The 17,900-nt window shown below is 45.0% G+C and overlaps 1 protein-coding gene, 1 long non-coding RNA gene and 3 other non-coding genes across 12 annotated transcripts in view; all 5 read left to right on the top strand.

Annotated features, from left to right (window-relative positions):
• The window catches only part of STAU1 (staufen double-stranded RNA binding protein 1), a 37,164-nt gene extending 29,686 nt beyond the window's left edge, over positions 1–7,478 (top strand). For 3 of the 8 annotated variants that reach the window (XM_054081391.1, XM_054081393.1, XM_054081399.1), the window contains 2 exons: positions 930–1,015; positions 1,653–6,692. In XM_054081391.1, coding sequence (XP_053937366.1) covers positions 930–1,015; positions 1,653–1,740 — 174 coding nt within the window. In that variant the 3' untranslated portion in view covers positions 1,741–6,692. Of the gene's footprint in view, positions 1–929; positions 1,020–1,652 lie in introns of those variants that run through there. The other 5 variants (XM_054081395.1, XM_054081396.1, XM_054081398.1 and 2 more) reach the window with 5 other exon arrangements.
• Positions 7,479–13,933: 6,455 nt separating this feature from the next.
• Positions 13,934–14,024, top strand: LOC128853870 (small nucleolar SNORD12/SNORD106). The gene has a single exon (XR_008452684.1). It is a non-coding gene; the product is annotated as a small nucleolar SNORD12/SNORD106 (small nucleolar RNA).
• Positions 14,025–14,867: 843 nt separating this feature from the next.
• LOC128853869 (small nucleolar SNORD12/SNORD106) lies at positions 14,868–14,958 on the top strand. The gene has a single exon (XR_008452683.1). It is a non-coding gene; the product is annotated as a small nucleolar SNORD12/SNORD106 (small nucleolar RNA).
• Positions 14,959–15,011: 53 nt separating this feature from the next.
• Positions 15,012–17,450, top strand: LOC128853862 (uncharacterized). The gene is made up of 3 exons (XR_008452669.1): positions 15,012–15,167; positions 16,004–16,144; positions 17,257–17,450. It is a non-coding gene; the product is annotated as an uncharacterized LOC128853862 (long non-coding RNA).
• LOC128853871 (small nucleolar SNORD12/SNORD106) lies at positions 15,847–15,937 on the top strand. Its single transcript, XR_008452685.1, has one exon. It is a non-coding gene; the product is annotated as a small nucleolar SNORD12/SNORD106 (small nucleolar RNA).
• Positions 17,451–17,900: the final 450 nt, after the last annotated feature.

The raw sequence follows: 17,900 nt of genomic DNA, 5'->3' as shown, positions 1-17,900 counted from the left end.
CTACTGTAATCTGAAGAGTTTCATTCTCTTGGTAGCTAGTGGTGAGCCAGGTACTGACTGCAGGCTGAAGTAATCCTTTGCAGTATGTAAATACACTTGGGAAAACCTCATTTTCCTGTTTTATATACTACAAAAATCTGCAGGAATTTTCTTAAGTCTGTAATGTGATAGATTTCTTTGATCTTTGTCACTTAATTTTGACATTTTCATGCCCATCTCTACATCCTGCTCTAAAGAGCTCCTGTAAGAAGGGGCACACAAGCCAGCGCAGTAGGTAGAAGGGAAAAGGACAGCCAGGACAGAGCTTAAACGTTGCAACTGGGCCAACACGAGAACCTTCTTCTGTTCAGATACTCAGCTTTCACTATCACATGTGCCGTAACTGCTCAGGGGTGTTCAGACAAAGCGCACCTGAAAAGGATCTGAATAAAGCCGAAAAAAATTGTCAGTTCCCAAAGAAGGTGTCTGAATTTTGCATTAGCCGTGTCACATGGACCCTTCTTCTGCACAGTCACACGTGCCCTATCATGTGGTATTTGGGATTCTCGTGTATCGTGCTTTCTTTTTTTCTGCAGGGGACTTTTTGGTTCTGTGTGTTTTAATGTCATTTGTCTTAAGCTCTGCCCCATTTGAGCCATTACTAATTTAGTGTCTTTTTCCTTGATACTAATAGTACCGTTGAATTAATTTCCCCCGCTGTGAAAACGAAAGCGATGGGAATCCCCTGGGCGCAGCACCGCTCTGTTGTTTAATGTAGCAAGGTGAAATTCTACACCGTTGCATTTTTTCCCACCATAATTATGCATCTTAAACAATTACATTACCAAATGAAAATGTTTCCTTTGTCTCAAGTGAGCCCCAGTTCTGCTTTCACTACATCAATGCAATGGACTCGGGTGGAATTGCCGAATGCTCTCTCTTTTCTTTAGGCTGCATTGAATATTTTAAAGTTGCTGTCTGAGTTGGACCAACAAACCACAGAGATGCCAAGGACAGGAAATGGACCAATGTCTGTGTGAGTGTGACCGTTGACTTTCCCTTGCATTAACGGAAACCTCCAGCCCCAGGAGGTTCTAGAAACATAAAATGTGAAGGTTTGTTTCTTTGCCAGAAAAATTAAAATGCCAGGGGGTATTGTTTCCTTCAGAAGGATAAGAGGGTAGATTTTATGATCAAGCTTATAATTTTCACATGTCAAATGCAAATTACCGAGCAGGAGCAAGTGGATAAAATGTAACGGCTGTGACAGAGAGAAATTCTGATTGTGATCCCTCTGCTTGTACTATTTGTTTACATATATTTGTAAAGGGTGTGACTTTTCAGTGTGTTTAAGTGCTGCAGCTGCTCCTCTCTAGAAATCTTCTGATGTAAAATGTAAACCATGTAGAGGTTTCACAGCTTGCTTTCAGCAGGAAGATGGAGGGGTTGCAAATCACTCCCTTTGGCCAGGAGAAAAGAATGTTTCTCCTCTCATTTAGATAATGAGCTGTCAAAACGGTGGAACTCAGGGTGCTAATTGATTAACAATGGAGGCCAGTTATATGGAAGCAAATGGTTATATGCACCTCAAATTCTTTGTATCTGATTCAGAAGTGTCTTATTGTGGAAAGTGTGTCTTATCTCCTAAGTAACAGGTGTGTTCTCATTTGTAGATGTGTGAAACAAGAAATGGAAAGTGACCCTCTTCTCAAACCGGCTAACTCAAACACTTTGGGACAAACACTGGACAGCACTGCCTAAAAAAGGCTTTTGACTGGACCCAAACCCGAAAGCACCAGAGAAAATCAAATGCTTCCTATTAATGTAACCTAACTGTTTTAGAGTGCTACAGTCTTTACAACTTACTGTAGTGTCTAAATCATAACCGTTGCTTTTCTTCAAACAGTGATGAATTTTTAGTTTCATTATGTTGTTTTGATTGAAATGACACTATAAAATTTTCATTTAAAAGTTTCTTAATTGTATCTAGAACAATAGCACAGTTTAGAAACTTTGTCTTCTGAGACTGACATGTTATCTGTGAACTAACTTGGGAAGATCATATCCATGTATGCGGTTATTTTGTTTTTATTGAAATAGCAAAGTTTCACTGGAAACAAATAGTGTGCCCACCATTTCAAAAATTCCAAACCTAGCTTAATTATCCAACGGTTGAATGAATTAAAATACTTGAGGAATTTTAAACTTTGTTTGATTATTTTTGGTTAATTTCTAGTTTTCTTGAGCTGGGGGTAGGGGAACTTGAATGCAATGTGACTTTAAATGATCTCTGATCTATGTTTTAAAGATTGTGCGTAGAGATGGCACACAGCTCACTACATTACAGGATATGATCTCGATGTAGTGCATATAAAACCGCAGATTGATTTTCCTTGAGTGCTTTATACTGTTTAATTACATCTCCATGTAGGGCTGAAAAAAATTACCTATGTTTATATATAAACTGTGTTGCTTTTGATGTTGTGTTATTGTGCGCTGAACTGCGCGCAATAAAGTTTTTGCATATGGTCCAGGTAAAGCACGATAGCCTTGCAAGTTAAGTACTGCTTCAGTTCATTGTTTACGCTGGAATTTTTTCTCCCCATGGAATGTAAGTAAAACGTAGTGTTTGTCACCAATAAATGGTAATACTAAATTTTTTTGGTTAATTTATTCTTGTATGCCACTACAGGGGCTGCTTTTTTATAGGATTTGTAATGCTTGTGATATAGTACGGGCAGTATTGTAAAGCTATGGAGTAACTGTACAATGGTTATCAATTACATATAAATAACTATTATTTAGTAATGTGGAGGATGTGAAAGCCTGGCAAGGTCAAGGAAATTCAAAAGTAACGTGGGTACATTTTGTTATTTGTGCCACAGTGTGTTAGTGCAACTGTATTGATGGGAGCTTAAGCTGAAGTTATGATTATGACAAGAAACCTGGCACAATGAGTTGGTATGATTTCAGAGTTTAAGTCTCTACTTTTAAGTTTCCTTGTTTGCTTGTAATTGAGTCATAACCTTGCCTCGCACGTCGTGATTTTTAGGGGGTGGTACGTTCAAAGCAAAACTTTTCCTCTAGCGACAAAAGCTGGCACGGTAGGCTGACACCTGAGAGCGTATCCTCGGGATGCGACCTGCCGGACGTGTGTGCCTGGCCGGTCGCCTGTAGCGGCACTCCCTACACACCCGGCTGCAGTGCGTGCAGCAACTCTTGTCACGGAAAGCAGTTACTGCATCTGCTGTGACTCAAAGCTAAATGTCTCAGCCGTTTTATTTGCATTATCAGAAGCAATCAGGCTACATAAACTGCATACCAAATTTTATTGAATCAAGTTGGGTTTGATCATTATAAGCGCAAAAACCATTGTAAAGGGGTTTTTTTGGTTTTTTTTTTTTTACATTTGTAGAACTAAAATGCTGTACATTTAAAAATTAAAAGAAACTTGCTAGGCTGAGGCTTTGTATTGCAAATTCTTACAACTTAGAAACTACATACCAAACAATTTATATTGTAAAGCAGATACCACGTTGATGGCAGTGTAAATGGTCTCCCTGCTTTCATCCGCTGCTCCTTAGGAGTCTTCTCTTTGGATGTGACCAGCGCCTATTCATGGACTGTTCTGCAGCATTCATCAGTATTGCTGTGTTTCATATGAACCTGAGTTAAAGTATTTTTGCCATAGATACCTCTGTTTCAGGACTCTTAAATACATCTGTCATCTTAGAGGGGCTCTTGAAGTGAAGGCTCTTTTGTCAAAGGCCAATGTAACCACAGCCTTAGGAGGGAAGACTTCGGGTCACTGTATGGATTCTAGGTGAGCCACTACAACCACTTGCTTTTTTTCTCTTGTCTCTTGTGCGCTTGATGCATCAAAGGCTAGGAAGAATAATTACATATTATATGTAATCACCTCCCACTGGCTCAGGGGCTCCAAGCCCCATCCAGCCTGGCCTTGAACACCCCCAGGGAGGGGGCAGCCACAGCTTCTCTGGGCCGGACCCTCACCACCCTCACAGTAAAAAAAATTCTTTCAATATAAATCTCCCCTCTTTCAGCTTAAAACTGTTACCTCTTGTCCTGTCCCTGTGCTCCCTGTCAGGAGCCCCTCCCCAGTTTTCTGGGAGCCCCTTTCAGTCCTGGAAGCTGCTCAGAGCCTTCTCCAGGCTGAACAAGCCCAACTCTCTCAGCCTGTCCTTTAACAAGAGGTGCTTCCAGCCCTCTGGCCATCCTCGTGACCTCCTCTGGATTTGCTCTCACAGATGCCCTTTCTGTTGTGAGGGCTTCAGAAATGAACACAGGACTCCAGGTGAGATTCAGATCTTAATTGGTTAGGGTTGTGCTCCCACAAGCAGATTTTAGCAAGCGTTTTTTTCCCCTCATCTTACTTGACTCTGCTTAAATTACCACAAGCATTTTAGTAAATTAAGGCATTTTTTCCTATGTTTCTCCAAAAGTATTTGGCAATATGGTAGGACTGACCTGAGTGTTCCAGAATCTGCTCTTCGTTTAGTGAATTGTGGAATTCTACACTCAGAATATTCAGTTCGGAGAGAGAGAACTTCCCTTTAATCACTTCCAAATGGGTGTAAGGAAAACAAAGTATTTAGTCTGATCTGTCAGGCTCCTGACATTTGTGTCTGCAGCAACTGAGACAGTGATCTTGTTTGTTTATTTTCAGAATTTACCACATTGTTATCCCAGGCTCCTAAACTGCAGAGCCAGGGTTCTGAAGGTAGGGCTGCCCCTAAGCCACCGCTTCACAGCGTGGGGCGAGGAAGTCTGATCTCTGGGGATCTGCTTTAGTAACTTTGTCACTGTGTGTGACTCCTGAGGAGGCCGTTCCTTGGCGAGCTGGAGCTGTGACCTGGCAGAACGAGCCACTGAATTTCAGAGTGTTTCAGTCTTGGTTCTTTGGACCTTTTTTAATGCCTTCCTATCCTACTTCCAAACGTGGAGCATGCAGGCTGAAAGGAAGTAGCCGCGTTCAGAAACCACATTCTGGAAATAATTATGTTCATTTTCCTGTAGTTCAGCTCGTAAATAAGATCAGCAGAGACCAGACAGCGTAGGCAATACATTTTCCTTCACCAAAGAAAATGTCCTGTCTGCCTGTACTCCTTCATGTGTCTCAACCTTGACAAACTCCAGTCTTCATGTTGTTGTTTTCTGGTATTTGAAAGAAAGCACTTATTACTGTTTTCTCAGCCTTCAAAGCCTTAAGCCAATGTCTAAATTCCAGCAGCTTTTGCATTTCTCTCCTTCAGCCTCTTGTACAAGCGTACAGCCGCATGCAACGGCGGCTCTGGTTAAAAGAGTGAAACTGTGCCACTGTTCTTTGAAGAGGTGCTGTCAAATGTGTCTCTTATTAATGCCCTGTGTAAGAACCCGAAGGGCGGCTTTGTCGATGTGCTGCGTACCCAACGCGGCCAGTGAAGCCTTTTCCAGTGCTGTGTGAACAAGCTGAAGGGCTGCTGCTCACGCGTCCAAAGTAACCAGTTGCACTCCCAAGCTGGTGTACAAGAAAGAAGGTAGTCCATGTTCACCCAGGGGTTCTGGAGTATTACCTGCTTTCTGGATCGGGTCAGTTTGCTCTCCTTGAGACAAAAAAAAAACCTGCGCCACATAAAAGGTAAAGGGGAATAATGAAAATGGGTCAGGGAATATTCTTAAAGCAGCATATTTTGTTAGTAGGAAGTCCTGACTCCCCAACGGAAGAAACATGACTTTTCGTGATCCATCATTCTTGGTTTCAGGGTGGAGATCTTCAGGAAAGGAAGGATTTGTGCAAGGTCTGTTTTCAAGAATGCTGAGCTGTAGGATAGCTAAAATGTGCCTACAGAATGAGAAGCAGCCTGGATTCACTGTGATACCTGTTTGTTCCGTCATATTAAAATACATTCCCATAACTTCTTGTTCGTTGTTTTGTTTTAGGATATAGACAGCTGGTATTTCCTTAGGATAAATCCTATCTGAAAGGACTCAGTTGAGGAATGTGGAGTCAGTAGGGTATATATTCTTGTTATTAATCCTCTGGCCAAATGTCAGTACCATACATCAGAGCTAAGTGTAGCTGTACTGGGAATCCCACTGTAATGACTGTTACCTAAGGATCAAACCAACTTCTGTTCTAACCCACTGATCAAAGTTAAGAGTTTTATTGTGATGAGATGAATGGTGGGAGGTTCGTAAGGTGTCACTGCAGGAAGGGAGAGGATGTGTGGATAGCACTTCGCTAATCTTCTTCTGTGAAGCAACTGTGGAGTTGTTTGCTGCTTTTATTTTGGAAGTCTGCAGTAGAAATCAATAGAATAAATGTGAATCAACGTAATACCTTCCTTAAGAGCTTTATTTAGAAGACTCCTCTGCTTAAGCTCAAAGAAATGCTGCTCCAGAGGTGCTTACAAATCTGAAAACACTCGACTCCATCTCTGTGGCTGTGACATGCTGTATTGCTTCCCTTTGGATACGTAAACTTACTTAATACCCAGGATCCCCTGCGTGAGAACCTGGACATCCCATGGAAAGAGGTTGAGAAAAAAGTTGTTAGAACAAATTAAAATTTCAAGGGTATTTGTTTGATCTCTGGATTAGAACTAAATAAAAGCATACAGATGGTGAATAACTCACCCAAGGGTGTATTATTTTGTATACCACTAGCAGTATTCGAATGCGACAAAATTGTATTTGATTAGAAATGAAAAAAATACCAAGCTTTTAAACTTTACTTATTCTCATGCTTCATGTCAGGGACAAAACCTCTGATCGGGGACAGATGGGCATCTCTAGAGACACTCATCCCTATTCCCTGTTTTCCAGTGGGTGCAATCTCCGAAGTTGCTGCTGTTACCATTTTAACACCACAACCAAGTACGTTGCAGTAGGGATATATTATATTTTGTGGTCTGATTGCTAAGGATTGCTTTCATTGTTGTAGAAAACCCAATTGGGAAAGGAAGGAATCACTGGAACAGTATCAGTAGTTTGTTGTAAATAAGATTTGGTGCAACTGTTCTACAAACAGTCACTGCATTTGCATTAAAAGTTTCTAAATTCCCTTTAAAGCTTGTTAAGTATTATACATACAGAGGAGCTTATGTTGACCTATCAAGTTACTTTAGTTACTAAAGTGGATAAAAACTTGAAGAACATGTGCAAATTCAAACATACAAGGGCTAAGTACATTTAAATTATAGTCTCGTCTAAGCATTCTCAGCAATAACTGTTGTGCTTTCTGGAGTGTTGTCATCCTCTGCACGAAAAATGTTGCTGTTGAAAGACCACTCCAGGTCCTGCTCTGGAAACAAGGCAGCTTCTAGGAGATGCTTTTTCTCTTCATGTAGTGCTGCCTATCTCCACAGCTCCTGATCCCAAGAAGCAAGGCTTGTGGTGCCTCCCTGATTCTAGCTAATTATATGCTGTTTTGATGAACTAAATTGTCTACCTCTTGAACCAAAGCATTTCCATCTCAGTTAAATTGTCAGGAAGTCTTGAAATGTGTTTGAGTTCCTGCATACATCCTTTCAACATTGCAGTTGAAAAGCTTGTCCCACCTAAATGGACTAAAAAATCAGTTATTTTTGCAAGATAAAGATGTAAACACTTCTAAATTCACTTTTAACTTAACACGATATTGGTCTATAATTTCCTTTGCCTTTTTGCTCCATCTCCTTTTGATGGAGTGGAAAGAATCTTTCATCGATGCCTATGTAAAATTCATTTGCTAATGATCAGAGTAATCCATAAGCCATCAGAGCTCCCAGTTCCCTCCAAAAATATTTTCTGTAGAGTCTAGCCAATAACTTTTCAAGGTGGAGTGCTCATGCTCACCCTAAGACTCACTCCAATAGTCCTAAAAAACTGTTAAATCCCTAGGGAAGAGTTGTGAAATGAATGCTGGGATCTCCCCATGAGTGACCCTGATGTTCTGTAGCTACTGACCTCTAAACCTGCTGCTGCGAACAGGCCTGAAGTTCCTGCCACAGTCGCAATGTAGCTCCAGTTCTGTAATTTTTGGAACTAAATTCTTGACAGTCTGTAGGAAATTGAAAAAAAAAAACCAAAACCACAAAAACCCAGAACCTCATTTATGTGCAAATAAGTGTATTAAACTGGTAAATCTGAACATCTCCCTGTTGGTTTTTTTTTTGCTGAAACTCATCTGGGTAACTCACAGTCTTCATTTGTTTCTGTTTTTAGCTGCAGGCCAGGAAAATTCTGGGTCCACAACTAAGCTATGGCAGTTTCTCTCATGGTCCATTAGTCCATTCTGTGAATTTTCTGTTTGGAATTTTTTGTATGCCAACAGACCAGTGTGCGTAATTTGGCAGATGCTCACAACGATTTTTTCAATACCCTGTCAGTGTCCTGACTGTTTTATTTTATCATCATCCTCCACAGGGAAGCTGCTGACCCCACAGCTCACAGAGATCTTTTCCTGGCTTTTTTGATGCATACCTTTTTGATTTTTAAATTCTATTGCAAAATTTTATGCTGGAAAATTACAATCTCCATTAGAAATTTCCTGAATATCGGAAGCATCTGGTGCTGTGTTTTCAGTTTAGGTTATTATGTTGGGAAGTCAGAATTTGCATCCAAATGAAAGGTTGGATTTCTTCATATTCAATTCTGTCTTTAAAAAACCCCTGAACATAACAGTCTAGCAGTTGGATGCTGGCATGCGAAATATTTAATCTCCCATGAGATTAACGAGATCTTGTTTAGCAATTCAGAAGCATTTCTTCTTTCATCAAGCTTCCCCTTCCTTGGGCATTAGATAAAAGCATGATTCTGTGCCAGCACTCAACGCTGGCATTTAGAAGGAGCTAAAAACTTGTCCTTGTGAAGGCTGGCCCCAAAGCATTCTCTGGGAGTTGTGGTACTGTTAAATCCAAAATGCTTGTGACAAACTGTCTTTTAACCTTAACTTGGCTTCGGCCGCTCTGTACGGTTAGACGGAGGAACTACTCCTGCATGACTGGTGCAAGAGCAAAGGGACACGTGGCTGGAGAGGCCCAGCTGTGCAGGATGCTGCCTGTGGCTGCAGGGAATCGCCACCCTGCGCCAGGAAAGCGTGTAACTGTCCTGTGGGAGACGTGTCTTGTGGGCAAAAGTCCTGCTCATCAGCTGTGAAGCAAAGCTTCCACAGGCTGGCGGCTCTGGCCAGCAATGCCGCATGCAGGAAGTCCCTGAGTATGGTTTGACTTTTGCCACCTTCTGAGGAATTTCTTGAGCTCAATGAGTCTCGCTACAAGGAGTCATGAGTTGAAGAACTCATCTAGCTAAAAAGATTTTCAACATGGTTCTGACAAGGAGAACAAAACCTGGTGAAATCAAATAAATTGGATATTCAGCTCTGCTGCAGCTGTTAAACATCCCAGACCTTCTCATTTATCATTCCTTGCCAAGCTAGGCAACATAAATCACATTTACAGTTCTTTTCGTGTTGTACATGTGACATGGGTTTGCAGTTTAACAAGATTAGTTTTCCCTGTAATCCTCTTAAAATATCTTCTCTTTGATTGTCTTTTCATCTTTTGGTGTTCTGGAACTTGGATTAATGGGATTGAGATTTATTCCACAAGTCCTTTTTGATAAGCTGCTTTCAAGAATGACATGCCTCCAAACACATTTAATATGGAAAAAGCATTTTATTGGCAGCTGAGTTATGCAGTGCTGTACCAAACGCTATAAGGCCTATATATGTACTTGCAGTATGTAGGTCTGCAGATGCTACTAGAGGTGAATAAAACAAGATAAGGCTCAATCATTTCAGAGTATCTAAAATAACTCACGTGGCTGCTCTAGGTGAATTTGCAGAGCTTTGGCTGTACATTTGCCAATTAGCCAACAAATTGACTACGTGCCTGAATCACATTTCAAGCACCATCCGGTCAGCTTGACGTGGTCCCCTGGGCACTGAATCGCTCTTTAGCTGGTAGAAGCTTGACACCAAACTAAGAGCATGTTTGCTGAAACTCTGATGTGACGCACTGACACTTCATACAGCTTAGAGTGACTGAACAGCTCTGTCTGGTGCCTTGGCATAACCAGTGTGTATTTTACAAACAGGAAAAGCTATAGCGTGGAGCAATTACATGGTTTTAGGCAGAGCTGCTTATTGCAGTTGTTCAGCTCCTGTGTTTAACCCAAAAGACCGCCCTGCCAATCTAAAACTAGCGTATGGCTTTGTGCCTTCCCCTGCCTGTCCCCCTACCTGAGATTCTGACTCCATTTCAAACCTATGCCTTTAGGTGTGTTTACTCTAGCAACAGAAGTTCCCACCGTCCCCAGGAGGTGCCGGGAGGGGGTCACATCAGAGGATGGCACCCCCTGCTATACAGCGGCTGCTGGGGAGGGATGAAAACGCTGTGCTCAGCTGGCCTTTCTGAGCACAAATAGGTGCACGCGCACTGCGAGCACAGGGCACTGGAAACCCCTTCCATGTGTACGCAAGGATGTCACGCGGCAGGTCCCCACTAGATATGGATGACGGGATTCACACCCTATCTCCAAGGTGAATGTATAGCCATAAAACCACAGCACACAGCAGTGCTTGGGTTACAAGCCAGGCTGTTCTCATGCAAGACACATCCTTGCCTCTTTCCTTTCCCCTCCTTACTCAGTGGCAAGATGCTTAGTGTGACATCATTTGCCTGTCTGTGGGCACCTAAAAGCTAAATAACTGCTACCGAGATAGGTTTCCAAAGAACGGTAATGCATCCCGAGGTGATCTTCATGGTGCTTTCCGACCCAAACCCTTCAGTGACACACACCTGAGCCAGAACCTGCTCACAACGGCGGGATCCTGAGCTGGGAGAAATGTGGGGATGGCCCATCTCCTCGCACAAAGCTGGGCACTCAGCCCTGGGGCAGCCGCTGGCCGGGAAGGGGTGCACAGCCATGAGGCTGCTACAAAAACAGGTACTACTCCAAGAAGCAGAATGTTTTGATTTAAGCGAAAATAGAGTTGTTCATCCAAGTAACTGGGTTTTATGAAAGCTAGATAGAATGTCCCTCTGATAGAATGTTTTCTTTATAGCATGGTTTCTCAAACTGTGTTTTTGCAGACACTGTTATGTCTTGTGCTCAGTGTGATCTATGATAAACAGATGTGTCTATAACCACCTCTGTTTGCAATCTTTCCTATCTCAAATGCAAGGTCAGACAGAGCTGGAGCCAACCCCAGACTAGCAAGAGATGTGACTGTTTTGAAGGTCATCATAACATTGAAATGAGTCCTTGGAAAGTAACAGAATATGAATAAGATTTCTGGGGAAATTTACACACATGCACATAAATGGGAAATACATTCTGTACCCAGCGCTTGTCCGGCTGCGGCCTTCCAGTACCGAAAGGGGCTACAAGAAAGCTGGGGAAGGGCTTTTTACAGGGCATGGAGTGATGGGATGAAGGAGAATGGCTTTAAATTGGAAGAGGGAAGATTTAGATATCAGGAAGAAATCCTTCACAATGATCGTGATGAGGCACTGGCAAAGGTGGCCCAGAGCAGCGGCGGCTGCCCCGCCCCCGGAGGGGTTCACGGCCAGGCCGGTGGCGCTGGGAGCAGCCGCATCCCGTGGGATGGCCCTGCCCACGGCAGCGCTGGGACTGGAACGGCTTTGAGGTCCCTTCCAGCCGAAGCCATTCTTTGATTCTATGAGATCGCTCCCTCACGTTGCCCACGCCTGATGAAGGGCGCTTGCTGCCTAGAACGCCATAAAACAGTCTGAGAGAGCTCATTTCCCGGCATTTTCGGTACCAAAGGGGAAGGGGCAGCGCGAGCTCCCAGCGCCGCGAAATGGCGGCTCCCCCCGCCCCCCCCCCCGCACGCGTGGGCCTCGCTCCGCCCCGAGTGGGCGTGGCCCGGAAGCTGAGCGGCCATAATCCTATGCGGAAGTAGGCGTGGCCTAAGAAAGAGCAGGTGTGTCCTAACACGAGAGTAGGAGTGGCCTGGGAGATGAGCAATGCGGTCTAATAGGAAGTGGGCAGGGTCTGGAGGCGAGTAGGCGTGGCCTAACCGGTGGTGGGCGTGGTTTGTTCATAGCCGCCGCTATAAAAAGCCGCGCGGCGTTGTGCCACCCTCTTTGTTTCGCGTGGTGGAGGTGAGTGTTGGTCTGGGCTGGGCTCGTGGCTGCTGGGGCTGCGCGTTCCCTTCCTTCCCCCTGCTGGCGGCCGCGGCCTCGCTTCCCTCCTCTCCCTTTCCGACCTCGGCGGCCCCAATACAAGAAGTGGTGTCTGTTACAAGAAGCGGAACTTTTTTGATTTAACATAAAGTAGAGTTAAGTTTCAACTAAATAACTTTATTTTTTGAAGGTTATGCAGAATGTGCCTCTGATCGCATGTTTTCTTTCAAGCACTATTTTTCCAGACGCTGTTGAGCTTTTGGCGATGATCTCGTCCTGTGTTCAGTGTGATTCGTGCCGATCACCGGTCTCTGCTCCTCTGTCGCCCCTGCGTGCAGCGTTTCCCTGTCTCTAAGGCAGGGTCGAGCACGCAGCTGGCTCCAGATCAGCAAGAGATTTGTCGGGTGTGAAGCTCCTAATAACCTTAAAATCAGTCCCTGGAACATAATGGAATATACATAAAATTTCTGGGGAAATTTACACACGTTCATGCAAGTGGGAAATCTGCTCTATCCGCAGCTTTGCTCTCGGTGCACGTGGTTACGGGATCACTGCCTCCCGTTGCCCGATAAGGATGTCGCTTTCTAAAACTCCATAGCTTATCTGCCGGCATTGTTGGTGTCAGCCCGGCCCCGAGGGCGCCTCCGTGCTGTGTTGATACCGAGAAGGCAGACAAGTAAATTCTAGGACTGTTTTTGAAGTTCTAGGCAGCAAGTGCCCTTCACCGGGCGAGAGCGACGCGAGGGAGCGATCCCACGGAATCGCAGAATGGCTTCGGCTGGGAGGGATCGCAAAGCCGTTCCAGTACCCCCCCGCCATGGGCAGGGCCATCCCACGGGATGCGGCTGCTCCCAGCGCCACCGGCCTGGCCTTGAACCCCTCCAGGGGTGGGGAAGTCACTGCTTCTCTGGGCCACCTTTGCCAGTGCCTCACCGCTATCATTGTGAAGGATTTCTTCCTGATATCTAATCTAAATCTTTCCCCTTCATCCCATCACTCCATGCCCTTGTAAAAAGCCTCTCCGCAGCTTTCTTGTAGCGCCTGTCAGTGCTGGAAGGCAGCAGCCAGACAAGCGCTGGGTGTGGAATGTGTTTGCCATTTTACACGCGTGTGTGTAAATTTTAGTGTTACGATGCCCTTCACAACAACCAAATCTCTTGCTAATCTGGGGCTGGCTCCAGCTGTCTGACCTTGCATGGGTGATAAGACTGCAAACGGGGATTATAGAAAAAGACAAAATTATTAGGCACAGGTCATTCTCAACACAAGACGGAACAGTGTCTGCAAAAACACAATTTGAAAAAAAGCTGTACAAGACATGTTATCAGAGGGACATTCTGTCTAGCTTTCATAAAAACTAGTTACTTGCATGAACTTCACTCTACTTCAGCTTAAATCAAGAGATTCCGCTTTCTGTTACAGTAACTACTTGTATCACTGCGGTGTGAGCGCTCTTTCCTGGAATGCTCCCATAGCTTGCTGTAGCCTTTTGGCCCATGAACTAATTAAGGACCAGCAGAATGAGGGGGAGACTCACAGGGCCATAGAGGGTGGGCCTGCAGAAGTGCATCACCACCTCTCTGCCTGCTTCCTCCCTTATATCCGGCTTGGCTCCCTTGTGGTCTGCTGCAGAAGCCCCATAGGTTGTGGGTTTTTTTTCTGGATTTGTGCACTATTTCGACTGTCCCATGTGCCTGTTAAGCACGCCAGCCAGTAAGCTCCTTTTTAGGAAGGGCTTGCATGAAGTCACCCCTTGCCCGTGAGTCTGTGGGCAGAGGTGAGAGCGTGGCACAGCGGCTGTAGGTGTGCACCCCATAGCACTCGCTGGTGTAAGTGATGACTGACTTTTTTCCCCATCAGAGCGACAGTGTTGATTTCTCACTGTTCAAGCCAAATCATGTCTGATGCACCAGCAGGAAGTGCTGCTGTGTCCCCATCCCTGGTAGGGCCTGACACTAACTGCTCCATTTGGTTTTACTCCTAGGGCTCAGCAAGGGAGGCGTTGGGCCTCTGGGAGACCTGATGGCTGTAGCTGGTGGTGATGAAATGTATGATGAGGGCAGTTGCCTGATACGTTCCACCATGCCCGTACATCTTCCAAATAAGAATGGTAAGCCCTTACAGGAACTGTTTATTGGTGGTTTAAATGGGATTAAAAAGAGGCAATACGTTTCACTGATGGAGTTGCTTCCAAAATCTTTGTCCCTGAAGGCTTGACCAACTTGTAGATTGGATCATTAGCCTAGATATTGTAGAGGTGGAAACAGATTTTCTTCATGCAGAAGCATTGCAACAAGGCCCTTTGTGCCCCTTGTTGCTCCTATTCCAGCATGTCCAAAGTGGCAGATGTAGCAAGTAAACAGGAAAACAGTATGGCAGGAATCTGCAACCTGTACCAGTGCTGCCTGAGCTTGGAAGCAGGTTGGTGGTTTACAGCTCTGTCCTGTTTCCCTGATGTGGTGTGTTCACAGACCTCATTTTAAGGAACACCCTGCCTGGAGGCAGAGACAAGTGGGTGATCTGCTCTGAGCAGCTGCCCCACAAAGGGACAGGAACCCTCCTGGCTGAAGCGTGGAAAGGAAGTGCTGTTTGTCTCCTCTTTGCCCTGCCCATTGCTGGCCAGCTTGAGGGAGTGTGAGGGGGTTGCAGATACTATGAGTGTTCGGTGGTGGACCTAAGTGGCTTTGCCACTTCCTCTGCCATTAGGAGTGTGACCCGGCTGCCGTGGGTGTGCAGCCACATAACCCCTGGGTGTTTGCTGGTGTAAGTGATGACTAACTTTTTTCCCCATCAGAGCGACAGTGTTGATTTCTCACTGTTCAAGCCAGATTGTGTCTGATGCACCAGCAGGAAAGTGCTGCTCTGTCTCCAACCCTGGCAGGTCCTGGTGCTCACTGTTCTGTTTGGTTTTACTCCTAGGGATCCTCAAAAGCGGAGTGGGGGTGTTGAACCTCTGGGAAACCTGATGCGATGGCTGTAGCTGTGGTGATGAATTGTGTGATGAGGGCTGTTGCCTGATTTGCTCTACCATGCCTGAACTTCTAGCAAGTAAGAATGGTAAGTCCTTAAAGGAGCAATTTTATTGCTACTTGAAATTAAATACGGGGGCGTGGAGGGATGTAATGCTTTTCTGCGAGGAAGTTGCTTCCAAGAGTCTTGACCAATTGTAGATTTGAGCATTTGCTTAGATATTGTAGTGGTGGAAGCACAGAGGTTTTCCTCGTGCAGAAGCATTGCAACAAGGCCCTTTGTGCCTCCTGTTGCTTCTATTCCAGCATATTAAAAGTGGCTGGTGTGTCAAGTGAACTGGAACCAGCAGGGCAGGAATGTACAAGCTGCACCAGTGAGTGCTGGCTGAACTGGAGCAGGATGGTGGTTTACAGCTCTGTCCTGTTTCCCTGATGCCTTCTGCTCAGAGAGCTCATTTTAAGGACTACCTGCCTAGAGGCAGAGATAAGTGGGTGATTGCTCAGAGCAGCTGCCCCAGAAAAGGACAGGAACTCCTGGCTCAAGTGTATCCTTTTTGAGGAGAGGTAGTGGTCTTTGCCCTGCCCCTTGCTGGCCAGCTTGAGGGAGTGCAGGTCCTATAAGTTTTCAGTGGTGGACCCAAGTGTCCACAAGTGGCTCTGCTGCCTCCTCTGCCATTAGTTCACTTGGTCCCTGTGGATCTGTGGACAGAGGCGGCGGTGTGACCCGGCTGCCGTGGGTGTGCAGCCACATAACCCCCCAGGTGCTTGCTGGTGTAAGTGATGACTGACTTTTTTCCCCATCAGAGCGACAGTGTTGATTTCTCACTGTTCAAGCCAAATCATGTCTGATGCACCAGTGGGCAAGTGTTGCTGTGTCCCCAACCCTGGGAGGTCCTGATGCTCACTGTTTGGTTTTACTCCTAGGGACCCTTAAAGGCAGAGTGGAGGTGTTGAGCCTCTGGGAAACCTGATGTGTGATGGCTGTAGCTGGTGGCGATGAATCATGTGATGAGGGCTGTTGTCTGGTTTGCTCCACCATATGGGCCCCTCTGGCAGGGGAAAATGGTAAGTTTTTGATCCACCTATGTTAAGTAGTATAAATGGGGGGAAAAGTGACCTTTCCACAAAGGAGCTGCTCCTGAAATACTTCAAGAGGTTAGTGTCCCCAGAGGTTTGACAGATGTATAGATTAGGGCATTGCAGCATAATCCCTTTTCAGTGTTGGACCCAAGTATTGACACCTATTTAAATGCTCAAGTTTCCATCTCTTGTCATTTGTTATGCACAGGAAGATATTTCAAATATATATGAAATGCGATTGCCTTTAATATTGTGCTGAAGCACAGCTGTCATGATTACTCCTGACTTTTTTCCCCAGTGCTGTGCTGATATAAACTTCTACTTTAGCCAGATTGACTGATCCCACAAATGCAAGATGCTGCAGTTCCTTGTGGCTTTATGTTGAGGCTATATATTGTTGCACCTCTGTTGGAAGGAAGCTGCATATGTGCTGTGTGCTTTGAGGGTGGGTGGCACTGGGGGGTGCTGTCTGCACATATCCCAGTATCACTGATTGTATAACACTGACATGCGTAAAAGACTAGGATAAAAGGTGAAAGAATTCTTGCTTTCAAAAGATCTCGGGTAAATGGCAGAGCTCTGACAGGTTTCAGTTTAACTTTAAAGGGCATAGGCATAGCTTTTTTGTTTTGACCCACTTGAGCAGTGTTTAACTGATGATTCTTGCAGAGTCGGGGAGCTTTTCTTGATCTTTTTTGTGTCCCCCACCCTCTCTGAATGACTGGTCTTCAGTGCCTTGGAGAAGTGTGGATGAAAGTCAGCCTCCTGCAGTGTGTCTATTTGCAAGAGAGGCATTGCTTTTGGTGTTTTTATTTTTCCTCCTCTTTTTTCAGAAGATCAGGAATTTCCCATCTTCTGAAAACTTGGCTGCTTGATAAGATTTTGCTAATGATCCAGAAAGTGTTCTTGCCAGAACTTCATTGGATAAACAGCTAAAGTACGTCCTATTCAGAGTGCCTGGCAAGGAGGAAGTTTCTGCTGTTGCAAAGGAACCCTTGCTGTCTATTAGAGTTTGAGGGGGGATTTGAAATCTGTATATTTGTATTGTATGTTTGTAGTTGAGTGGACTGACAGAATGTTGGCTGTTTTCTTGACAGGTTGAGATTTGTCAGAAGTTGTCCTGGGACCTGCTGTGATTTCAGTCTACCCACCAGAAAGCTGTCTTCTGCTAATCGTCTTCCTCTCCATGCTGCTGCCTGTCCCTTGTCCAAGCTACAGCATTCACATCGCCCTGCAACAGCTCTGGTCTTCTCAGAGCTAGCAGGAGTAATAAATTGGTGTCCTGCCAACATACAGACTGAGGACGTTATATTTTTTTTCTCTTGGTATGAGGCATTTAACTGTAATGGATTCTGCATGTTTAATGTAATTGGATGCTTTCATCTGCCAGAGTGGCATTCACCCTCTAACAGCTAATGTTGTCCTACCACAGTCCTTAACAGTAAGGAAGCCTCTCCTTAGAGAGCACTTGTCAAGTATGGGAGATGGCCTTCTGTGTAAGGAGAGGGTGGATTTAGGTTTTGGCTCTCCCCTGTTATCCAGAGAGCTTTAGTAGTTACCAGTGGCAGCCTGTAACATGGGAAGGGGCACCTTGTACGCTCCAGTGCAGTCTGGATTTCTGTACTGTTTAGAGCCTGGTTTTAATCCCAGTACTGGGTGTAGGAAGTGAGCTGGTGACTGAAATTCTCTTTACGTGCACTTAACTGCCAATTTCTGCCAATTGTATTGGGGAGTTGGATGG

The sequence above is a fragment of the Cuculus canorus genome, chromosome 16, assembly GCF_017976375.1.
Source record: "Cuculus canorus isolate bCucCan1 chromosome 16, bCucCan1.pri, whole genome shotgun sequence".
Lineage (NCBI taxonomy): Eukaryota > Metazoa > Chordata > Aves > Cuculiformes > Cuculidae > Cuculus > Cuculus canorus.
This window is presented reverse-complemented; position numbering and strand designations above follow the sequence as displayed.